Source organism: Vipera berus (genome assembly GCF_964194415.1).
Source record: "Vipera berus genome assembly, chromosome: 3".
In the NCBI taxonomy this organism is placed as follows: domain Eukaryota; kingdom Metazoa; phylum Chordata; class Lepidosauria; order Squamata; family Viperidae; genus Vipera; species Vipera berus.
Window position 1 is genome coordinate 4,739,272 of NC_138204.1, and position 25,237 is coordinate 4,764,508.

The 25,237-nt window shown below is 45.4% G+C and overlaps 1 protein-coding gene across 1 annotated transcript in view; it reads left to right on the forward strand.

Annotated features, from left to right (window-relative positions):
- The first annotated feature begins 624 nt into the window (after window positions 1-624).
- RTEL1 (regulator of telomere elongation helicase 1) overlaps window positions 625-25,237 on the forward strand; it is a 177,222-nt gene continuing 152,609 nt past the window's right edge. Inside the window, exons 1-7 of the mRNA XM_081323881.1 lie at window positions 625-742; window positions 5,129-5,260; window positions 10,516-10,714; window positions 14,468-14,561; window positions 16,213-16,294; window positions 18,542-18,602; window positions 22,593-22,668. Of these exons, the coding sequence (XP_081180007.1) occupies window positions 5,159-5,260; window positions 10,516-10,714; window positions 14,468-14,561; window positions 16,213-16,294; window positions 18,542-18,602; window positions 22,593-22,668 (614 nt within the window). The 5' untranslated portion in view covers window positions 625-742; window positions 5,129-5,158. The remainder of the gene's footprint in view (window positions 743-5,128; window positions 5,261-10,515; window positions 10,715-14,467; window positions 14,562-16,212; window positions 16,295-18,541; window positions 18,603-22,592; window positions 22,669-25,237) is intronic.

Below are 25,237 nucleotides of genomic sequence, written 5' to 3' on the forward strand. Positions count from 1 at the left end.
GGAACTGGGAAAGATGGTGTAGGTTCTCCTGCTTGAGCAGGGGGCTGGACTAGAAGACCTCCAGGGTCCCTTCCAGCTCTATTCCTATTCTAACAACTATGCCAAGAAAGCTCGTAAAATGGGGCAAAACTCACTTAACAGCTCGCTCACTTAGCAACGGAAATTTGGGGCTCCATTGTGGTCGTAAATCGGGGACTATCTCTACACCGATCCCATCCTTCCTACTGGGACTCCCTCCGGCTGTAGTGATGGACTACATTTCCCATCACTTGAAAGACCCCACTCGGATACCCCCCCCCCTGGGACCCCTTGATTTCTGACTGCCTCCTGCTCAGACTAGCCTAGCACGGCTCCTCGGACTACAAACTCCGCCACTTGGCCCAATTAGGTCCCCGGCTCGGAACCATGGGGTTTGTAGTCTTTGAGAGAGAGAGAGAGAGAGAGAGAGAGAGAGAGAGAGAGAGAGAGAGAGAGGATGGCTTCACCATGGAAACGGGGCGGAGAGAGAGAGAGAGAGAGAGAGAGAGAGAGAGAGAGAGAGAGAGTTGCCCGGGCAACGAGAAGCTCTCGCGAGAGCTTTGTGGGGTTTTGGTTTTTTTTTCTTTTCCTTCCCCTCCCGCCGGAGCCGCTCGAGGCGTGAGCGCGCGCCAAACGCGCGCGAGCCGCCCAGCCAATCAGACGGCGAGGGCGCGGCCACGTGAGGCGGCGCGCGGGGTCTGCGAACCGGAGCGCTTCAGCCGAGGTGCGTTGAGGGGAGCCGGCGGAGGAGGCCGCCCGGCTTGAGGCTCTCCCGGCCCGGCCTGGACCCACCCCCCCCTTTTTTTTCCCCCACCCGCACCCGAGTAGAAAGTCGGGAGGCCAATATCTCCGGGTCCCGTCATGCCGGAAAGGGGGAACCCGCCGGGGCCCCTCAGAATGTGGGGGGCAGGGATGGGGGAGCCTTTTCTCACCTAGGCCGCTGAGGGCCTCCGGCGGGACTTGACCCTGATGAGCCTCGGAGACGAGTTGGGGGGGGCGGGGAGTGGTTGGTTTGTGTTTTTTTGAAATGAAGGTGCGTCTTTGTTTTGTAAACCGCTCAGGTCTTTGGGGGCGGGGGGGGAGGAGGGGCTGCAGACCTCTTGATAATCCGAAAGGGAAGCGAATATGGTTGGTTCACATCAGGGGTCTTCAAACTTGGCCCTTTTGTGACTTGTGGACTTCAACTCCCAGAATTCCTCAGCCAGCATGGCTGGCTGAGGAATTCTGGGAGTTGAAGTCCACAAGTCACAAAAGGGCCAAGTTTGAAGACCCCTGGTTCACATGGTGTGGTAGGATGGAGGGTTTTGTTGTCACTGGGTGTTGGGGGGAGAGAGCACGGGGTGGGGGGTGGGGGGAGGCTCAGCTAATCTCAACGTACACGTGTTGTACTTGGACAATTTATTTATTTATTTTATTTATTATTGGGACTTATATGCCGCCCTATCTCCCGAAGGACTCAGGGCGGCTCACAACAATAACGTACAGAAGTTAAAATAAAAAAAATTAAAATTAAAGGCCCCTGTAGAATAAATAAAAATAAAATTTTTTTATTTTTATTTTTTTATTTAAAAGGTTGACTCAGCCTTCCATCCTTCCGAGGTAGGTAAAATGAGGACCCAGATTGTTGGGGGGCAATCAAGCTGACTTTGTAATAATGCCGCTTGGGGTGTGTGTGTGAAAGCCCTAACAAGCAGGCATATACATAGAATGAAGGCTACTGCTAAGCTTGTAAGCCGCCCTGAGTCTTCGGAGAAGGGCGGGATATAAATAGAATTAAAAATTTAAAAAAAATAATAAAATAAATTAAAAATTAGAGTTAAAAAATTAAAAACATAATTAAAATCCCTGTCAGTCCAGGTCAGCCAGGTGGAAAAGGAGTGTTTTGAGGCTGCGGCGAAAGAACTGGAGATCTTGGGCCATCCGAAGCTCATGGGGGAGCTGGTTCCAAAGGGCTGGTGCTCCCACAGAGAAGGCTCTCCCCCTGGGGGTCGCCAGCCGACATTGTCTAGCCGACGGTACCCTGAGGAGGCCTTCTCTGTGTGAGCGTACTGGGCGATGGGAAGTCGTTCCGGGCAGCAGATGGTCCTGCAAATATCCCGGGCAATAAAGGTTTATTTATTTATTTATTTAATATACCTAAGCGAGCCAGCAGGCCTTCCCCGCTTAGAAGACCCCTGATTTGTATATCAGGGTTGAAAGGAGAGGTCCTTGGTGTTCTGTGAGCTTGACTGTTTCCCTGCAGACGTTTCATGACCCAGCTGGGTAACATCATCAGTGCCAGAAGGGAGTGAGGTTGTCAGAGTGAAGGAAGTCAGAATGGGAGGAGGAGGAGGAGGACAACTGTGGGATCCTTGGTGCTCTCTGAGCTTGGTGGTTTTCTTGCAGACATTTCATGACCCAGCTAGGTAACATCAATGCTAGAAAGGAGGAGGACGACTTTGGGGTCCTTGGTGTTCTCTGAACTTGGTGGTTTTCTTGCAGATGTTTCATGACGCAACTAGATAACATCATCAGTGCTGGAAGGGAGTGAGATTTTCAGAGTGACAGAATCAGAATGGGAAGAGGAGGAGGAGGACTGTGTGGTCCTTGGTGCTCTCTGAGCTTGATTGTTTTCTTGCAGATGTTTCATGATACAGCTAGGTAACATCATCACTGCTAGAAGGGATTTTCAGAGTGAAGAAATCAGAATGGGAGGAGGAGGACTGTGGGATCCTTGGTGTTCTCTGAGCTTGGTTGTTTCCCTGCAGACGTTTCATGACCCAGCTAGGTAGTGTCATCAGTTCTAGAAGGCAGTGGAGGAGAAGGAGAAAGGAGGAGGGGGTGGTAGGAGGAAGAAAAGGACTGAGGTCCTTGGTGCTTCCCTGACCTTGGTTATTTTCTTGCAGACATTTCATTATCCCAACTAGGTTACATCATCAGTGCTAAAACGGAGTGGATTTTGCGGAATGGAGGACAGCAAGGACTATGGAGTCCTTGCCGATGTTTCATTACCCAAATAGGGAACATCTTCAGTGCACTGACTCTGGTCGCCAAGAAATCAACCAAGCTCTGAGAGCATCAAAAACCCGACAGTTCCACCCTGAGCTACAAATATTCTGTTCTGTCTGTAATGACAGTGAATTCCCCCTATTTCACAAGGGGAAAATTGCAGCAGAGATTTGTTAATGGACATTATATATATATAATATGTCCTCCTGAATATCTAATGGAGGTATTCATAGAGGACAGAAGAAGAGTATGTAAGAAGTAAAGCTGATTCCCTGCAGAACACTCACAGGTGGCTTCTCCCATCTGTTCCTAAAGGGGAAACTGTTTCTTGAATTGTCCAAAAGATAGAACTAAAAGAAGTTCACACATCAGGGAATGGCTTACAGAAGACAACATTTTTATTTTATTTTATTTATTTTATTAGATTTATATACCGCCCTTTCCCGAAGGACTCAGGGCGGTTTACAGGGCTTTTTAAAATCACACCAATACAAAATACAAAGTTAAAAGACAATTAAAAGATTAAATTATCCCTGAAAATAAAACCCCAGTTAAAATTCTCAGCCTGGGCCAGAGAGCTCAAAGAGCCAAGTCTTCAGGTCCCGGCGGAATGAACGCAGGTCAGGGGCAGTCCTGAGCTCCACTGGCAGCTGGTTCCAGAGGGCAGGCGCACCCACAGAAAAGGCCCTCCCCCTGGGTGTTATCCGCCGGCAATCTTTTACCGGCGGCACCCTGAGAAGACACTCCCTCTGCGAGCGCACTGGACGAAGGGAACTTGTGTTCCCTCAAATATCCCGGACCCAAGCCATTTAGGGCTTTATAGGTCATCACCAGCAACTTAAGTTTTCCCTGTGATTAATGATTTTTATTTAAACTTGTATCCCAACTTTATTTTTTTTATTTTATTTTAATTCCATTTATATCCCACCCTTCTCCGAAGACTCAGGGCGGCTTACAAGCTTAGCAGTAGCCTTCATTCTATGTATATGCCTGCTTGTTAGGGCTTTCACACACACCCCAAGCGGCATTATTACAAAGTCAGCTTAATTGCCCCCAACAATCTGGGTCCTCATTTTACCTACCTCGGAAGGATGGAAGGCTGAGTCAACCTTGAGCCTGGTGGGACTCGAACCTGCACTGATTGCAGGCAGCTGGTGTTACTTAAGGAGGCATTAGCCCACTGCTCCACCAAGGCTCTTTATCAAGATGGATTACTTAAATATCTCCCTTTATTTCTGTAATTATAGTTAAAATGGAATAAGGTTGAATTGGGAGAATGGTTGGGTCAAAGTCAACCAAAGAGACTGTGACAGAGTGAATTGCAACAGGTTACTCTAGTCTTGATCCGACACATTAATTACAATCCTACATTCACTAGAATTCTTAAATTTATTTAATCAAATTGACATGGCTGCCCATCTCACACAAGGTGACACTGGGCAGTGTACAACAAAACCAACCATAATTATTGAATATAAAAACTAATTAAAGCAATGAAATAACTAATTAAAACCAAGATTGTGAGAGGATTAATTAAGATTTCATACTAGTTATAATTTGGCTGTAACAAATCAAAATAAATATGAAATTTGTCTTCAAGCATTCCATCATTTCTTTAAAGGCAATAAATCCTGTTTCTAGCTAAATAATATGCCTATTGTTATGAAGATTTATCACTGGCTTCTAATACCTATTATCTGACTAATTCAATACTGCAAAATGTCTTAGCATTGTTAGTAGCTGACCTTCCATTAACAAGGGGAGGAGGAGATAAAGCCATTTTTTTTACAGATCAGTCCACACAGTAAAATTGGGGTTTTAATTGCTTGCTCTTTCTGTAATATTCTGAACCTATTTAAAAGTAGTTTCCAGCGATCTTGGAAGAGAACTAGAAATGTGTAGAGTTCATCATGACTGAATGGGTCAAATAGAGTGGATTTCTTAAAACACATGGTAGATTTTAAAGGAAATTTCTTTTGTGGTGAGATGGAGGGATAAACAAACTTGATACCTAAATAAAATTAAATAAAAAAAGGAAATCTGACTGCTGAAGTAGAATTAGCGAGATTATGAACTGTCTTGTTGATATTTAGTACTAATGGAACAATATTCCTGATTTTAGGTTTTGTGATCCTGAGACGGTAGTTGAAATATGCCCACAATAAAATTAAATGGCATTACTATTGACTTTCCATTTCCACCCTACAAATGTCAGGAGGAATATATGTCCAAAGTGCTTGAGTGCCTGCATAAGGTAAGCATTTGATGAAATCCTAAGTAAAGCATAATTCAGCCTGCATGTGTATCAGATGAAAGAAACTTTTGACGCATTACATGGGACTGCCTTTGAAGCTTCAAGTGATCAAAATGTCTCTGTTTTAGCAATGTTGCATCCATACTATGGATGTGCTTGGATGTGCTTAAGGTCCAATTCAAAATGCTGCTTATTACCATTCTAGAGCTTTACAGCCTCCAGGCATCAGACAGGACAGCAGCAGCAGCATCATCATTTAGACTCGTTTGGTCGCTGAACAGCGAGACCCTGGTGAAACGAGCACGGCAGCGCCTGCATTTTCTGTGTTGCATGAAAAAAGCACATCTTCCTTCCCCTGTCCTTGCCACTTTCTGCAGAGGGACGATCGAGAGCATCCTGTCCTATGGCATCACAGTCTGGTTTGGAAGCATCCCTGCTTCGGACAGGAAGGCGGTGCAGAGAGTGGTGAGGACGGCAGAAAAGATCCTTGGCAGTTTCCTCCCTCCCATCCAGGACGTGGCACAGAAGCATTGCTTGAGCAGGGTCCGCAAGATGGTCTGGGACACAACATGTGCTCTTCACAACCAGTTTTCCTTGTTCCCTTCTGGGAGGGGGGGGGGCTCCGTGGTATCCGAAGCAGAACATCCGGATTCAGTCACAGTTTTGTGCCATACATACAGTACTAACCTTGTGAACTCTGAAGCTTCCTCTTTCAGTTATGTTTTCAAGATGGACAGTGATTAATATATGTTATTTATATGTAAGGGCGAAAGTTTGTGCATGTGTTGTATATGGCATGTTTAAATGTGTGTTCTGTATGTGTACACTTTGGAGAACAAGCAACTATTTTTCATTTTTAACGTGTGCCAGTGTGCCCACAGTAAAAAGTGACAATCTATCTCAGCAGCTCCCAACCTTTTCTATACCCCACACCCCTAGAACGCTTCTGATATATTCTCGCACCCCTTAACAAAAGTTGGAAATAACGAATTATGCACGTACCCTATAATTTTTAAACTTCTGAACCCAGGTTTTTGCACACCGCTGGAATATCGTCTCGCACCCCAGGTTGGGAACCCCTGATCTATCTAGGATACCGGGGGCAGAGAGGTACAGTTGAGTATCAAAGAAAAGAGACTATTTGAAATGGTCCTTGGTGCTCTCTGAACGCGCTTGTCTTCTTGCAGACGTTTTCTTATCCAAACTAAGTAAGGTCATCAGCGCTAGTAAGGAGTGGGATTGGCTTTCAGGTTATATTCTGGTGTCTTGCCCTGTCCCTGTTGGTGGGGGTGGTCTTAAGAGATTCTTGGTTTGGGCTCTTCACTCTTGGCTTCTTTGATAGTTTCTTGACTGGGGGGTATTGTTTACTTCTTGATTGTTGATCTGATATTAATCTTGGGGTTAATCTATGCTCATTTAGGTGTTGATTGCTGGTGGAGAGGTGCTTTGTTCTTTTTGTTCTTTTGGCTAGTTGACTGTCTCTTTTACACAATCTATAGATATTGTTTATGTCAATGTGTCTTTTGATGGCTAATTTGTCACGGTGCCAAGCTTCTAGAAATTTCCTAGCATTTTTGGACCGTGGTTGGGAGTTGGGACGCCCTAGGGCAGTGATGGCGAACCTTTGAGAGACCGAGTGCCCAAACTGCAACCCAAAACCCACTTGTGTATTGTCGGGTGCCAGGTGGGCGTGGCCCATTGGGTCGGCGTGGCCCATTGGGTGGGCGTGGCTGCGGTGGTAACGGCAGACTGGGTGGGACTAGAAAGTTCAATCAATCGATTCCAACTTTGCAAGATCTTTTTTTTTCCTGCGAGAAGTTGTAATTGATTGAACTTTTTTTTTTTTTGCACACGGTGGTAGAGGCCTAAACCAAAAAGGTTTTATTTAACCCAGCTGAAGGCCTAGGGCTGGGGCGATGGCACACATGCCCACAGAGAGGGCTCTGCGTGCCACCTGTGGCACGCGTGCCACAGGTTCGCCACCACAGCCCTAGGGGGATGATTGAGGTGTTAGGTTTTTAGTCTTCCTTTGTTTTTTTATGGCTTGTAGTTTTATTATGGTGAGCTGCCCAAAGTCAGATGATAAGGGCAGCAGTACAAATCTAATAAACAGATCTTTTGATCTGAAAATGAAGGTGGCTTAAAGGCGCTCATCACGGACGTAAAACTGCAAGAAGAAAGATCCAGGTTAGTGCTAAATATTAAGAAGGGCAAGGTTATTTCGGTCAGAGTGCTTTGCGTGGCTTCATAACATTTCCTGCCAAATCTGACATAGCTGGTTGCAAAAATGACTGTTCTGCGATTTTATGGATTAACCCATTAAAATCTATGTATCATTTGCTAGATTTAGATTTCTTGAAAATAAGCTTACGAGGACTGAGTTTCGAGGGGTGGTATATAGCAGGGGTTCCCCAACCCCTGGGCCGCCCGTCCACTACCAGGCCTTAAGCCTTTTGGAACTGCTTTGAAAGCATTGCAGACATAATCAATACGATCTTCTCAGACCTGAAATTGGCTTAGTTAACTCTTTATCGTCATACAATTTTGGGGATTCTGCATATATTTTTACCCTAGGCAGAACAGATGCCTTTGGAACATACGAAACCTGCTTTGTATCAGTCCCTTCTCCTCGGTGCCAGTGAGATCTGGAAGCGGAGAAGTGGGTAGGTGGGTTCTCTTGATGAAGGAAAAGAAACACTTAAGAATCCCCTTACGTTCCTGCAGTCTGTTCCTAAATTTTTTAGTAAGTCAGAAAACACATTCTGCGCCTGCTTAATACCGCAAGGTAAATTGTTTTTTTTTTTTTTGGACCTACTTTGCTCACGGACCGTTTTGTAAATATTACCATTGCCCTACTCTGGGGACCTAACCTCATTTTGAAATTTGATTTGCAGAAGGATACCGTGGCCGTGCTATTGCGATAATGCTTATTCTTACTACTGGTAGGAGGGTGCTGTTCTCTCTAGGTGCCACAGTATAAAAGCTTGCATAATTTAAAATACCTTTGATTGATTCGTTTGCTTCTTACGGCTATGGACCGGAAAATGGATTTTTATTACGTCAGGCAAAGAGTTAAATGCAGATTGTATCCCATGATTGTATAAGCAGAATGCAGACTAATTTTGCCGCTGTTTGGCAGCATTTCGCTAGGGATAACGAACAATCTCTCGAACAGTATAGAGCAGACATGTCAAACACAAGGCCCGGGGGCCGGATCCGGCCCGCGAAGTGGTTTCATGCGGCCCGCGAAGCCATCCTGGAAACAGTGAGGGAACGGCCCCCACTGCCTTGGCCCTGGCCCAGAGACCCTCCTTCTGCCAGAGACCCTCAGATCTGTCCCACTCCTGCCCAGGCCCCCATAGGCACCCTTGATGCGAATGATGTAGAGCTGGCCATACCCACCCAGTAGGCCATACGCACTTTAGCCACGCCCACCCAGTAGGCCACGCCCACCCAGGCCACACCCACCTGGCCCCCTGAGGGCAACCGCAATGCTGATGCGGCCCTCAATGAAACTGAGTTTGACACCCCTGGTATAGAGACAGTAATTGGGCCAGGGATGGGCATTTTTTTTTAACGGTTGGTGGTGGTGGTGTCGCATTTCTCTCTGAAAACCATCTCCATGGTTGCCTGGGGCCGTGGTGGCGAACCTGTGGCACGTGTGCCACAGGTGGCACGCAGAGCCCTCTCTGTAGGCACGTGCCCCATCGCCTGTCCTAGGCCTTCAGCTGGGTTTTATAAAACCTTTTTGCTTAAGGCCTTTGCCGCCATTTGCAAAAAAAAAAAGGTTCACTCAATCAATAAATTTCAACTTCTCATGGAAAAAAAAAAGATCTTGCAAAGTTGGAATTGATTGATTGAACTTTTTAGTCCCACCCAGTCTGCCGTTACCACCGCAGCCATGCCCACCCAGTGGGCCACGCCCACCTGGCACCCACCCAATACATAAGTGGGTTTTGGGTTGCAGTTTGGGCACTCGGTCTCTAAAAGGTTCCCCATCACTGGCCTAGGGCATGGCCAATAATGTTACGGTGTCATTGAATGTCAGGTGGGTTAGTGGTAAGGAATGGGGACCACATTCTTTCAGGATTTTTCTGCAGATGGCAGAGAGCTATCATTTCCTCTCTTTAAGTGTGCAAAGTCCAACACACACACTCACACACACGCAACCCCAGGTTGGTCTCATCCACCTTGTGAGACTCTCGGAGCCATACAATGGGTTACTAAAGTGAAGACTGTACAGGGAGTCCTCAACTTAACAAGCATTCACTGTTCAAAGTTACAGCGGCCCTGAAAAAAAAAAGTGACTTACGACCCGTCTTCACACTTACGACCATTTCAGCATTCCCAAGCTCAGGTGATCCAAATTTCAGCACCTGGCAACTGGCACACATTTACGGAGGTTGCCGCGTCTCCGAGATCACGTGATCGCCATTGGTAACCTTCCCAGATGGTTCCGACAAGCAGAGTCAGTGGGGAAAACTGGATTCACTTAACGACCGTGCGCTTTTGGGGGCCAGTCACCAAGTACCATGTCATTCACTTAATCCCTGTAGTGATCCCCTTAACAGCCACGGCAAAAAAAAAAAAAGGTCACGACATCAGGCGTGACTTGCTTAACAACCGCCTTGCTTAGCAAATGGAAATTCTCTCCCTGACTGTGGTCGTAAGTTGAGGATTACTTGTAGATAGACAGGCTATAGAGCAGTGATGGCAAACCTTTTAGAGACCGAGTGCCCAAACTGCAACCCAAAACCCACTTAAGTATTGTCGGGTGCCGGCTGGACGTGGCCCCTTGGGTGGGCATGGCTGTGGTGGTAACGGCAGAATGGGTGGGACTAAAAAGTTCAATTAATCAATTCCAACTTGGCGAGATCTTTTTTTTTCCCTGGGAGAAGTATGATTGAACCTTTTTTCCCCCCCACTCGGCAGTGGAGGCCTAAAGCGAAAAGGTTTTATAAAACCCAGCTGAAGGCCTAGGACTGGGGCGATAGCACGCGAGCCCACAGAGAGGGCTCTGCGTGCCACCTGTGGCACCCGTGCCATAGGTTCGCCACCATGGCTATAGAGGGCTATCTGTGAAATAGATAAGGCCAAGACTTTTTCCTTCGCTGGGCTTGCAGTGTATGGTAGACGCCTGTGTGCCTTTTGTGACGCGCGTAGAATGACCGTGTGGAAATACCCTTGTCCGGTGCTTTAAGTAAATATTTATTTTCCCCAGTTTTCCCCCCCCTTCCTTTTCGTTCTCATTTCAGCAAGTGAATGGGATCTTGGAGAGCCCAACAGGCACAGGGAAGACATTATGCCTCCTTTGCTCGACCTTGGCATGGCAAGCCCACTTCAAGGATGCTGTTACCGCACAGAAAATTGCTCAGCGATTGAAAGGAGCCGAGCTCTTTCCGGATAAACCCTCGTCGTCTTGGGGCAATGCTGTCACCGGGACCGAAGTTTCAGGTATTTCCTGCTCATTTGGAAGGCCTCGTCACATTTACAAGGAGATTTTTGACCGTAGAGCAGGATGTAAGGATAAGAAGCAGCAGGTTGGCCATCTTTGGTGGGCACTCCCCAAAGCTAAAAGATTCTGGTCAAGAATACACACAGGGGTTAGAAAAAATGACAAAAAACAAAAAACCCATACAGATTTTAAGCCAGAATTATTTTTGTTAAGCATAATTGTAGGAAATTATGAGGAAGAGCGTATATATCTAATTTTACATGCATTAAGTGCAGCGAGAATTGCATTCGCTCATTGGAAAAACGAAGATTTACCAATGGAGGAAGAGTGAATTAAAAAAATATTAAGATTGTGCAGAAATGGATAGATTGACATTGAAAATGAAAGAGAAAGAAGATTCAGTATACTTTAGAACAGATGTCAAACTCGCAACATCACATGCTGTTGCGCAATGTATCGGGACGATTTTGCCATTGCCGGCAATGGGGTGGGCACGGCTTCCACATGACAAATCTGGTCTGCAGGCCAGCAGTTTGACACCCCTTCTTTAGAACATGGGATACCTTTTATCAATGGTTAGAAAAATGAGGTAGGGAGAAAGGAATTTAACACTTATTAGTAAGTTAAATGTTGGAACCTAGACAATGTGTTGCTGATAAAATATTAAGCACTTCTGATTATATATATATAATATATATATAATCACATGACATCACCACCACACAACCATTCAAAAAGCAAATCCGAACCCACAATGATAACGACGCACAACCACAAAACAGAAACCTAACTACAGCTGCAACTTCAGCCACTTTAAACCCCTCCAAACCACACAATAAGCAAACTGACACCCACTATAAAAACATGGCACCACCACAAACACGAAGCCGAACAAAAGCAGCACAACTCACCAGCTCAGGTCTAAGGCTGGCAGCTGAGACCAGCCCATCCACTCAAAACACACCCCCACCCAATCAGAACACACCTAATCCCCCACCCAATCAGAGCACACCTCCACCCACAGAACACACCCCCTCTGGCAGTTTAAAAAAGAGGAACAAACAGCCACTACCATATGCTTCTCCCAGAAGAAGGAAGCTGAAGCCACCAGCCTGAGGATGACGGATGGGATTTCGTCGAAATATATATATATGAAAGAGTTAATTAGCAAGGTCCATTCAAAAAGCCTTGACAAATACTTAAACATACATTTGCCTTGCCTTCCAGCTAATATAAGAGAGACAGAACCTGTGGCTCAGGAGGTTAAAACACTCCCTGATATACAATCAGCCCGGGTTCGAATCTCAGATAAAGGGTATGACTAACTGATGAGAACATAAATGAGTTCGAAATGATCATCTTAGCCTCCCAAATTCTTTATTAGCAATTTGAATAATTTGCACAAATAATGAGCTGTCATAAGTTGACTAGTTCCTGTGGATAAGCCCTGAGCCGGGCCAAAACAGGAATGAAAGAGTTAATTAGCAAGGTCCATTCAAAAAGCCTTGACAAATACTTAAACATACATTTGCCTTGCCTTCCAGCTAATATAAGAGAGACAGAACCTGTGGCTCAGGAGGTTAAAACACTCCCTGATATACAATCAGCCCGGGTTCGAATCTCAGATAAAGGGTATGACTAACTGATGAGAACATAAATGAGTTCGAAATGATCATCTTAGCCTCCCAAATTCTTTATTAGCAATTTGAATAATTTGCACAAATAATGAGCTGTCATAAGTTGACTAGTTCCTGTGGATAAGCCCTGAGCCGGGCCAAAACAGGAATGAAAGAGTTAATTAGCAAGGTCCATTCAAAAAGCCTTGACAAATACTTAAACATATATATATATATATATATATATATATATATATATATATATATATATATATATATATATATATATATATATATATATATATATATATATATATATATATATATATATATATATATATATATATATATATATATATATATATTGTGTGTGTGTGTGTGTGTGTGTCATATGTTAACTCTTAGATTACCTTGCTAGGCCCCAAACATGGGGCAAATCTTTATTTCCTGTTTTCAGCCTTATCGAACAGGCTGTAGTCACACCGGACAGTAAATTACTAACAAAGAATTTAGGGAGGCTGAGATGCATTTCTGACTCATTAGTCTTCGTCAGTCAGTCATACCCTTCTGAGATTCGAACCTGGGCTGATTGCACGTTAGGCAGTGTTTTTACTTCTTGAGCCACAGGTTCTCTCTCGCTTTGTTAGCTTTCTGCAAGGGGAGAAATATGTGTCATATGTTAACTCTTAGATTACCTTGCTAGGCCCCAAACATGGGGCAAATCTTTATTTCCTGTTTTCAGCCTTATCTCAAAGGCCATCGAACAGGCTGTAGTCACACTGGACAGTTCATATATTTGTGTAAATTACTAACAAAGATTTTATTCTTTGTTAGCAAGCCAAAAAAATTATACATATATAAATATAAATATTGTAAGCCGCCCTGAGTCTTCGGAGAAGGGCGGGATATAAATGGAATAAAAATAAATAAAAAATAAAAAATAAAAATATAAATAAGTAGCAGGTTGGTAGATACAGATAGTCCTCAACTTACAACCATTCGTTTAGTGACCGTTTGAACTTACAACATCATTGAGAAAAGCGACTTACAACCAGTCCCACATTTACAACCTTTGCAGTATCCTCTGATCTGATCAAAATTTGGGGGTGTGTGTAAAATGATTAGTAGCTCGGGATGGTGGTTGGCCTGTTGGTTTGATCTCTGAGCTTGGTGATTTGGCTGCCAACCTTTCATCTCCATATGGTGTGTGTATGTGTGTGTGTGTGTGTGTGTGATCAGTGTGCTTTGAATTGTGTTCACCTGTCAGAGCACTGGCCTTTTAAACACTTTCTTGTGTGATGTAATTGCAGCATCCTGGCCTCACACCATAACCCTTGGTGACTTTCCCACAATTTGCTTCCAACCAGCAAAGTCAACGGGGGAAGTCAGATTCGCTTAGTGGCAGTTGTGGTGTCCAGGGTTGCTTTGATTGCCAGTTACGACCTTCCCGGCCCAGTTTCTGACCAGCAAAGTCAACACGGGGAACTGGATTTACTTAACAGCCTCAAGATTCACCTAACATCTGCGAGCGGTTTGTTTAACAACTGCGGCAAAAGCGGTTAAAAAAAAACACAACCACTGGCCATAACTCCCTTAATTCCTGCTTTGCTTCTCAAGTGAAATCCTGGTCCGAATGGGGATTATAAGTCGAGGACTACCTGTAAGACTGGTCCCCTCTTTTCCTGCAGCACTTCAGAATTTTGAAAGTTTAGGGAAGATGGAAGTTGAAAGAAGTGCACCAGTAAAAATATTGAAATCCTTCTTTGCAGCAAAAGCAGAAATCGGTGATGAGAAAAGCTTGAGAATCCTGCCTGCCGTATGTTGTCTGGGGAGAACCTCAAGCACTGCAAACCAGGGCATCCATTTTCACTGTTGTTTGCGGATGCTTATCCAGAAGTGCTTCAAAGCAAATCTCCTTGTTGAAGATAGTAAAAAAAAAATATATATGCAATTTTCTCCGTTAGGTGGGCAGTTGGGCTGTAAATTCCCAGACTTTCTCCACAGGCTAAATTGTTACCATAGCACCAGCAAGGAAAAAAAAGAGACCTAGGATATATTTAGTTACTAAACACAAACTATTTTTTTTGTCTCCTCCTTTCTCCCTCCTGCACCCGTCTCACTTTCTCCGCTTGACAGTTTATTACAGCGATGTCCCTAAAATAATTTATGCCTCCAGAACACATTCTCAGCTCGCTCAGGTCATCAGTGAATTGAAGAATACTGTTTACAGGTAAAGAAAGAATTTCGACTTCAAGTGTGAACGATCCTGGGGTTTATAGCTGCCTCGCCTTATTTATTTCAGAAGCATGCTTGTTTATTACAGTGATCTGGGGGGGGGAAACAACGACAACCTGTCTTAGCCTGCAGCCACAGTAAAAGAACACATCCAAATAAAAAGCAGGACCGTACTGAATCAGACCAAAAGCTGATATTTGTCCAACATTCTCATCTGCAGAGACGAATCAAATTCTTGGAAGCCAACAAGCAGAACCTAATTGGAATAAGTACTTTGTCTCAACTGGTGCTTGGAGGCTATCGCAAATGATAATGGAGATCATAAATAGCTTAGACAACTGTTAGCCACTGGTGATTTATCCAGCTGAGCCTATTTCATCTCTTTAAAGCGGTCCAAGTTGGGGTCCACCACTCCCATCATGCAGTGCATTTCATGGTAGTTTTAATGATGCTGGTCGAAAAAGTGTTTTCTTTTTTATCTGTGAGGATTTATCTCCTTCAGCTATATTTAAGGATAACACAATAGCAGTTGGAAGGGCCCTTAGAGGTCTTCTAGTCCAACCCCCTGATCAGGCAGCAGATCTTAAACCAGGGGGTCCCCAACTCCCGGTCCGTAGACCAGCACCGGGCCGCGCCATGCCAGAAACTGGGCTGCGGAAACAAGCGAAGCCCCATCTATGGGATGCAGGCAAAACCACACTCCGGTCCGTGGAAAAACCTCTTTCCACAGAACCGGTCCCTGGTGCCCAAAAGGTTGGGGAGGTCGCTGCTGTATACTATTTCAGACAAATGGCTGTCCAGTCTGTTCTTAAAAACCTCCAGTGTTGAAGCATTCACAATTTCTGAAGGCAAGCCGTTCCACTGATTAATTGTTCTCACTGTTAGGAAATTTCTCCTTTAATTCCAGGTTGCTTCTCTCCTTGGTTAGTTTCCATCCGTTGCTTCTTGTCCTGCCCTCTGCTGCTTTGAAAAATAAGTTTGAAACGCCACCCCCTTCCTCTTTGTGTCAGCCCTTAGATCAGACATGTCAAACACAAGGCCTGGGGGCCGGATTCGGTCCACGAAGTGGTTTCATGTGGCCCACGAAGCCATCCTGGAAACAGTGAGGGAACGGCCCCCACTGCCTTGGCCCTGGCCCAGAGACCCTCCTTCTGCCAGAGACCCTCAGATCTGTCCCACTCCTGCCCAGGCCCCCATAGGTACCCTTGATGCAAAGGATGTAGAGCTGGCCATTCCCACCCAGTAGGCCATACGCACTCTAGCCACGCCCACCCAGTAGGCCACGCCCACCCTGGCCATACCCACCCGGCCTTCTGAGGGCAACTGCAATGCTGATGTGGCCCTCAATGAAATTGAGTTTGACACCCCTGCCTTAGATATTGGAATACTGCTATCATGTCACTTCTGGTCCTTTTCATTTAACTGGACTTCAGTATTTTCATAGAGGGCGAAGAGCATCTCTCTAGCCATATTGTATAGTTAGATGCCCATTTATCTCGCTTATTGCCTTACTCTGCCCCCGCGTTACTTTCCTGTTGTTGTTTTTTTAAGCTAAAACGGGCCACCTTTTTTTCCTTTTCTTGATCTGTGTTTTTACATTACATGGCAGTACTCTGGAACTTTTGCTGTTCTTGTTGTTCAAACAGGCCCAAAGTTTGCGTGTTGGGATCCAGAGACCAGCTTTGCATCCACCCTGATGTTAAAAAGCAGGAAAACAATCAGATGCAGGTAAAACTATAGGTGCAAAATGACGCCAGCCCAAGATTAACCTGCTGCTCTTGTGCTTGATAGGGAACTCAGTTCCCTAGTGCAACATTTAATTTTATCGTGTGTTTTTGCAAGTCCGGTTCGAAGCACTAACTTGCCCCTTCACCTCTGCAGGAACCCTGTCTTCCGATACTGTACATCACTTTCTTTTATAGTGAGCCGTGGTGGCGCAGTGGTTAGAATGTGGTATTGCAGGCTAATTCTGCCGATTGCCAGGAGTTCGAACCTGACCGGCTCAAGGTTGACTCAGCCCTTCATCCTTCTGAAGTCAGTAAAATGAGGACCCAGATAGTTGTGGGCAAGAGGCTGATTCTGTAAACCGCTTAGAGGGGGCTGTGAAGCAGTATATAAGTTGAAGTGCTATTGCCATTATTTGTCAACGCTGCTAACATCGGATGTTTTCGCATTGACAACAGATGGAAATGTAGCCATTTCCTTCCTTTCGCTTTTAGAGTTAGATGATGCTGGGGAAGGGGTGTGTGTGAATGAGAGTCCAGCTAGACATAACAACACTAAACTTAGCCTGAGAATCAAGGTTACTGAGCCCAGAGCTGATAAAGAATTGGCGGGCTGGAGGGCTGGAGAGGAAGCCTGTGCTTCAAGCTAATTGGGGAATGTGATTTATGATTGCTAATTGGAGGAGGGAATTGTGCTTTGATACTATGTGCCCAGGGGAGGGGAATTCAGTTTTTGGCTTCGATTATGTAAGTGCCGATATTATGCTACTTGAATGAAAGATTCTTTAAGGTAAACAACACCTCAAAGTTCTTTTGAAGAGTTTCATCTGTCGGAACCATGACATTATTATTGTTATATATCCTTTAGTAGACAGCTTCCTATGAGTGGCCTGGTGGCCTAAGTGGTGAAGATGGTTGCTTCCCACTCGGAAGGGCGAGAGTTCAATCTTAGTTTATTTTATTTATTTATTTAATTGATTTTATATACCGCCCTATTCCCGAAGGACTCAGGGCGGTTTACAGGGTGAATTAAAACAATACAAATAAATACAATTAACATAGAATTAAATTAAAACTAGCCACAATTAAAACAAATTAAAATTTAAAATTTAAAGTTAAATTAAAACCCCCTCAGTCCAGGCCAGAAAGATCAAATAACCAAGTTTTCAGATCCCGGCGAAATGAGCGAAGGTCCGGGGCAGTCCGAAGTTCTACCGGCAGTTCATTCCATAGGGCAGGCGCGCCCACAGAGAATGCCCTCCCCCTTGGAATCACCTGCCGGCATTCCCTAACCGGCGGAACCCTAAGGAGGCCCTCCCTGTGGGAATGCACAGGACGATGGGAGGCTGATGCTGCCAGCAGGTGCTCCCCGAGATAATCCGGACCCATGCCATTTAGGGCTTTATAGGTCATCACCAGCACCTTGAATCTCACCCGGAGGGGAACTGGAAGCCAATGCAGCTCGTGGAGAAGAGGTGTTACATGAGAGTATTGGGAAACTCCCATTACTACTCGCGCGGCTGCATTCTGCACCAGCTGAAGCCTCCGAGTGGTCCTCAAGGGCAGCCCCATGTAGAGAGCGTTGCAGTAGTCTAACCGGGAGGTCACAAGCGCATGAGTGACTGTGCGTAGGGTCGCAACTGGCGCACCAGGCGAACCTGGGCAAAAGCCCCCCTGGTCACGGCTCCTATATGATCTTCCAAACTGAGCCGTGAATCCAGGAGGACGCCCAAGTTACGAGCCCTATCAGCGGGGGGTAACACCTCACCCCCCATCATTAGCGATGGACAAAAATGGTTCACCCGAGATGCCGGTATGCACAGCCAGTCAGTCTTGGCAGGATTGAGTCGAAGCCTGTTTCTGTCCTAGGGTGCAAAGGAAAAATATCTACTGCCAACTCTGTGCATGGTGTCAGGAAGGGCATCCGGTCAATAAATGCCCAGCTCCATTTAGTCGCCCTGACTCTACCCCAAATTAAGGGATTACAGGGTCATAAAAAGAGAGTAGAGGGCTTCCTATGAAAGCAGGTGTGTCCAACCTTGGCTACTTTTAAGAACTGTGAACTCCCAGCATTCCCCAATCAACCCCGTGAAGGGTAACACGTCCACTATGCCACAGCTTAAGCAGACCAGTCTCCTCTGCAAGGAGTTGCAAACCATATTGCTGGGGTGAATTTAAACACAAGCCCTTAACGAACCTATTTTAGCTCCACGCTGTGATGCGCTGAACTGGATTTTAATTGATTTCGCAGATCCACTTGTGTCATATGAAAGTGTCAAGTCGCTCCTGTCACTTCTACAACAACGTGGAAGGTGAGTGGGGTGGATATTGACTGATGTTGAATAAGCTGGTTGTTGATGGGAACGTAACAGAATAACAGAGTTGGAAGGGACTTTGGAGGTCTTCTAGTCCAACCCCCTGCTCAGACAGGAAGCCCTACACATCATCTCAGACAAAATGGCATATAAATTTAATTAATAAATTCAAGGGTTCCTATATGGGTTGTATCATGAGGTTTTGAAGCAATAAACCTCAGTTTCGCTCTTCCACATTATCCTATTGTCACAGAATTGCAGCTAGTCCTCGACTTACCACAGTTGAGCTCCAAATTTCTGTTGCTGAGCCGTTTGTTAAGTGAGTTTTGCTCCTTTTTACACCACGTTTCTTGTCAGTTGTTAAGTGAGTAACACAGTTAAGTGAATCCGGCTTCCCCATCGACTTTGCTTGTCGCAAGGTCGCAAAAGCTCACCGCGATCACTGCGACCGTCATAAGCATGAGTCAGTTGCTAAGCCTCTGAATTTTGAGTATGTGACCGTGGGGATGCTGCAACGGTCCTAAGTGTGAAAAAGGGTCATAAATCTCTTTTTTTTCAGTGCCGTTGTAACTTCGGACGGATAACCTTTATTGTCATTTTTTTCCCCCTGTGGGCACAACAGCGTGCATTAAAGATGATGTTTATTAGGTAGAACATAGCTACTCAGCCACCGCGTACATGTTAGATGCTATAGTTTTTGCTGTAATGAAATAAGGGAAATTTGGGTTGTGAACATTATTTGGGATGTTAAAGGCTAAATTTGAATAATATAATTAAAATTAAAATTAGGTAAACTTTAATAACAGTAGATGGATATATCTCAGTGAAATTGAATTGACAAATTTTCCAACTGACCATGCTCTTTCTAGAAATGTATTAGTTTAAATTGGTTGTATGAAATGTTAAGGGAAATTGAGAAGGATGTTTTGATAATGGAACCTGAATTATGTACTGAAAACTCTGTTACTGAATCGCTGATTACCCAGTCATCACGATGCTTTCTAAATATGTAGAGTTTAACTGAAAAACCAATAAAACTTGTGGTTTTTTTTAAAAAGATGAAATTTAGCTGCTTGCTCTCAGAGGGTACACACACCTAACACACATTTAAAAGATACTATGTGCAACATGCAATGGTCACTGACCAAATTCTTGTAAGCTGAGGACTACTAAGAGGAGGAACTCTGTTGGAAGCTGCAGTCAAGTTTAGAAAAAGGTCAGGGATCTCTTCTCCTGGCTTGCCAGCTGAGCTTGTAACATGCTTGTAACGTGTTGAGTCCCTTTCATCTTGGAACAGGCGTTTTTTTTTAAAAAAAACACCAAAACCCTGTGGACGGGTGACGAATTAATGTTGTGGTGTTAATGCATGAATCAAATAAAAGCAGCAGGACTTGATTAAAGTGGACTCAGCACGGTAGGTAGAATCTCCAGTCCTATTAAACATAGCCGGTTTCCTTCAGGGTTCGCTGAGTGGATGTGCATCCTTATCGCTAATCGTTTCGTTCACCGATATCTCGAAGACGCATTTATTTTAAAGTAAACTTACAAGGGGAAAGGCGTAGCAAGGAAGTAGCATCGGCACAATTCCAGTAAATAGGTTCCATTTAAAAATGGTGCTGGTTGTGTATAGAAGGCTACTATGTTTGTCTGTTTGTTTGTATCCCACCTTTACTATTTTTACAAATAACTCAGGGTAGCAAACATATCCCAACACTCCTCCTATTTTCCCCAAAACAACAACCCTACGTGGTGGGTTGGGTTGAGAGAGAGTGATTGGCCCAAAGTCACCCAGCTAAGGCTGGACTAGAGCTCACTGTCTCCTGCTGATTGGCCCAAAGTCTCCCATATGGCTTTCATGCCTACGATGGAACTAGAACTCACCGTACCTTGGTGATTGGCCCAGTCACCCAGCTAGCTTTCATGCCTAAGGTGGGATTTGAACTCACTGTCTCCTGGTGATTGGCCCAAAGTCACCCAGCTAGCTTTCATGCCTAAGGCAGGACTAGAACTCATTGTCTCCCAGTGATTGGTCCAAAGTCACCCAGCCGGCTTTCATGCCTAAGGCTGAACTAGAACTCTCAGTCTCCCGGTGATTGGCCCAAAGTCACCCAGCTAGCTTTCATGCCTAAGGCAGGACTAGAACTCACTGTCTCCTGGTGATTGGCCCAAAGTTACCCAGCTAGCTTTCATGCCTAAGGAGGAACTAGAACTCTCCATCTCCTGGTGATTGGCCCAAAGTCACCCAGCTAGCTTTCATGCTTAAGGCAGGACTAGAACTCTCCGTCTCCTGGTGATTGGCCCAGAGTCACCCAGCTAGGTTTCATGCCTGAGGCGGGACTAGAACTCAGCCTCCCCCTTTCTAGCCTGGTGCCTTAGCCACAGCTACCATGGTATCAAAATTACACCATGTCCCCCATCCAGCCTTTCCGGAGCCCCAAGTCAAGAATATGCTTCTAGCAAGAGGTATTATCAAGCCCCCACATAGCTAACAAACTCAAGACACTCCATTTTGTTCCTTGCTGTCCCTCCTTGCTTTTGAGGAAAATAACAGGAGCCCTACAAGGTAGACCAGTCTTACGAAACCAACGCCACTTTGCTCAGTGTTATTTTTATCGTATTAGCTACCGGTATACTACAGATGGTCCTTGACTTACAACCTTGCCCATTATGGTTATAAGTCATGACAATTGTAAAGGAGGCCATCACGTGAGCAGCCTGATTTTATGGCCTTTGTTTGCGGCAGTTGTTTAGTGAATCCCCATGGGTTGTTCAGTGAACCTGCAGTCATTAAGCAATTACATGGTCATTAAGCAAACCCATTGTTTTACTACTTCATGCTTTTGTGGGGGGGGGAAAGGAAATTGTGGTCACGTGACCACAGACCACTGCAAACAGCCATACTGTCAGGACCCACCTCAATCCGCATCTTAGGAAATAAGAACTCTTGGATGCAAGTTTAGTCCAAAAGGAAAATGTTTACTAGGATGGAATCGATTGTGGCAATACAAGACGGAATCTAACAAAGTTACATTTCAATCCTATATAAAGCATTCCCATTTCAGCCCCTCCCCTCATCCATTTGGTCAGATGTCAGGCCCTTCCATGGGAAAGGGAACTCTCCTTGGTTTTATGGTTATTGCTTCCTTTTTTGTTCAAATGTTCCCTGTTGTTTGAAGATGCCTAAAGTCTATCCTCTCCCCCCCCCCCCTTCGGAGAGATGGCAGAATCCCCAGAATAAGCACATTGTTCTACCTATACATTTATGAAATGTGATATAAATGGATTCTGACACATACCTCCAGGCCAGTTGCTGAGCTCCCAAAATACCTGACTCGGGGCCTGCCAACCGTTGGAACTTTGGAATCAGGTCACAAGTCTGCTAACTTTGGACAGTTGCTAAGCGATTGGTCGTAAGTCAAGGATTATCCATAACAGAATCTTGCAAGTCTGACTGTGCTTCTTCCTCTCCCCCCCTCCCCCAAATCTCCCTTCATGGATGTGAACTAGGTAGAGGGCTCAAATTATTTTCTTGACCTCAGTTCAAGCACCTCTATCCATCCTTGGTTTTTCCTCCTGACTTGAAGGCCGTTCCTTCTGCAAAAACCTTGTGCTAATGTTTTAACGTTACAAATCATGCCAGATGATGTTTTGCTTAAAAAGGCCTTCTATGAATTTATACCCAATTTGTATTTTGAGTACAAGATAAGCACACAGTTGATCCACTGTTAGCATTAGCCCTTCCCTGAGGAAAGTGGGAGAAATAGGAAAGATAAATTAGATTTTGACTACCCAGGTTCTTTTAGCCTGAAGACTAAACCAGGATTTTTCTATTTATCTGCTCTCACATAAGAGTACCAGTGTTTTATCAGGCCTCGGGTGCGCCACAGACTTGATGCTGATTGACGAGAGACCAGGACAGCGACGCTTGCAATTGTATTAACTTCCAATATACAACCTCATTATATTTTTTTCCCTTTTTTCATGTAGAAAAAAGCACCGAGAAAGACCTGATCAATCACATCTTGGACATTGAAGACCTGGTCAAAAATGGAAACAAACACAGGTCTCTTCTTCTTTAAACTCTTGTCTTGCTTTCTGGGAGGACATAGCTCAATAACTGCGTGGCTTAAGCATTGAGCCGAAATGGCAAAAGGGAAACCAGATTTATCCGCATAGTTTACAGAACCGAAGGCCAGTTTGATGCTTTTTTTGCTGAGATTGTGCTGAAAGCACGCTCAAGTCATCCATTGGTCCGACCGGGTTCACGAGTACACCAGGTTATTTTACGTGCCTTATCGTGATTGTCCATAAAGCAAACTTTATATTGCTCGTTACAGGTGGCCTTGTGAGATTCCCAACTATTGTTTCCTTAAGCTTATTTAACACCTGTGTGAAGCTGGGCAAGGTCACCATCTCTTGGTACAAGTTACGTTTCATCACAATGCTGAGGACACCTAACAATAGCACTTAGGCTTATGTAGCATTCCATAGTGCTTTACAACCCTCTAAGCGGTTTACGGTGTCAAGCTTCTTGCCCTCAACATTCTGGGTCCTCCTTTTACCGACCTCGGAAGGATGGAAGTCTGAGCCCTCTTGAACTGGTCAGGCTCGAACTCCAGGCGGCGGGCAGAGTTAGCCTGCAGTACTTCGTTTAACCATTGTACTTACCAGGGCTCCTAGTAATACAACTCTACCCCAGGCCAACTAAATGATGCTGTCCAGATTCTTTCTCGAGTGTCATGAAGGCTGTGGGAATGTCAATGGGGGAGAACAAAATTTATTTTTTTATTTACATTTCATATTTCTTAGCCATCCATCCCTTTCAGAGAGGAGTTGTGGGTGGCGTACAGTATAATCAGTGAAATTTAACACTAAGCCGAGAATTCATTTAAGATTTATTTATTTTATTTGGAATATTTAACAGGGCCGCCTGCTCGCTCACAGCGACTCTAGGCAGCTTGCAAGAGTAAAAAACAAAATAGAAAATAAGTACATAAATAAACATAAAAATAAGATATAAAACAATGCCACCACACACACCACTCCCCTCCCGGGCGACAGCACACAATTAAATAAACCGTTTCATGGGCTCCATCGCCCTCTGGGTTTCCTGGGCCCAGTTGCAAAACCACGTCTTCAGGGCCTTCCGAAAGATTGCCAATCTAATTTCTGCAGGGATAATGTTCCAAAGAGAGGGAGCCAGCACGGAGAAGGCCCTTCTGGGTCCCGCTAGATCAGGGGTGTCAAACTTGCCACGTCACGTGACGTGTCGTGACATATCGCGACTTTTTCCCCATTGCCAGAGCTGGGGCGGGCGCGGTTTCAGCCTGACGCATCCAGCCCGCCGGCCAGCAGTTTGACACCCGTGCGCTAGATGTACCTCCTAAGGCAGGGGTGTCAAACTCAATTTCATTGAGGGCCGCATCAGCATTGCGGTTGCCCTCAGGGGGCCGGGTGGGTATGGCCAGGGTGGGCGTGGCCTATTGGGTGGGCGTGGCTAGAGTGCGTATGGCCTACTGGGTGGGCGTGGCCAACTCTACATCATTGGCATCAAGGGTGCCTATGGGGGCCTGGGCAGGAGTGGGACAGATCTGAGGGTCTCTGGCACGAGGAGGGTCTCTGGGCCAGGGCCAAGACAGTGGGGGCCCTTCCCTCACTGTTTCCAGGATGGCTTCGTGGGCCACATGAAACCACTTCGTGGGCCGAATCCGGCCCCCGGGCCTTGTGTTTGACATGTCTGTCCTAAGGGGATGGGACCCGCGGCACTTCCTTAGCTCCTTGCTCTAGTACAGTGATGGCGAACCTTTTAGAGACCGAGTGCCCGAGCTGCAACCCAAACCCCACTTATGTATCATTAGGTGTCGAGTGGGCATGGCCTATTGGGTGGCCGTGGCTGTAGTGGTAACGGCAGACTGGGTGGGACTAAAAAGTTCAATCAATTCCAACTTTGCGAGATCTTTTTTTCCCGTGAGAAGTTGAAATTGATTGATTGAACCTTTTTTTTTTTTGAACACGGCAGCGGAGGCCTGAAGCGAAAAGGTTTTACAATACCCACCTGAAGGCCTGGGACTGGTGGGATGGCGCGCGTGCCCACAGAGAGGGCTCTGCGTGCCACCCGTGGCACGCGTGCCATAGGTCCGCGACCACGGCTGTAGTTAGTAGGCCAGGTGGATGTAATCGGCAAGAGACGATTCCTCAGATAACCTGTTTCCAAGCCACAAAGGGCTTTCAAGGTGACAACCCCGGCACCTTACATTTAAAAGTCTTAAAATATAAAGATAATATCTATTTATATTTTGTAATTAAGTACGGAATATATGACTTGGGCTCCACCACAGCAAGGCTGAATGGCTGTGGGTTTTAAGGCCCTCAGGACTGGGAGATTTTTCGATCTTCAGCCTTGCACGAAGGGTCTTTTTCCCCAGTCAGACTTGAGGTGCAACGTGTGTGTGTGTCTGTGTCCTCCTGGCCTCACAAATTCTGATCAAAGAGCAGATGGTAACAGCAGAGAGGAGAACCTTTGCAAGAGTTCATCTCGGGCACCGGCTGCGCCCATTCCTGGACCAGGAGGCCTCGTTCACATCCCAGTGATTCATGCCTTAGTCATCTCATTTGTTTTACTGTAATGGACT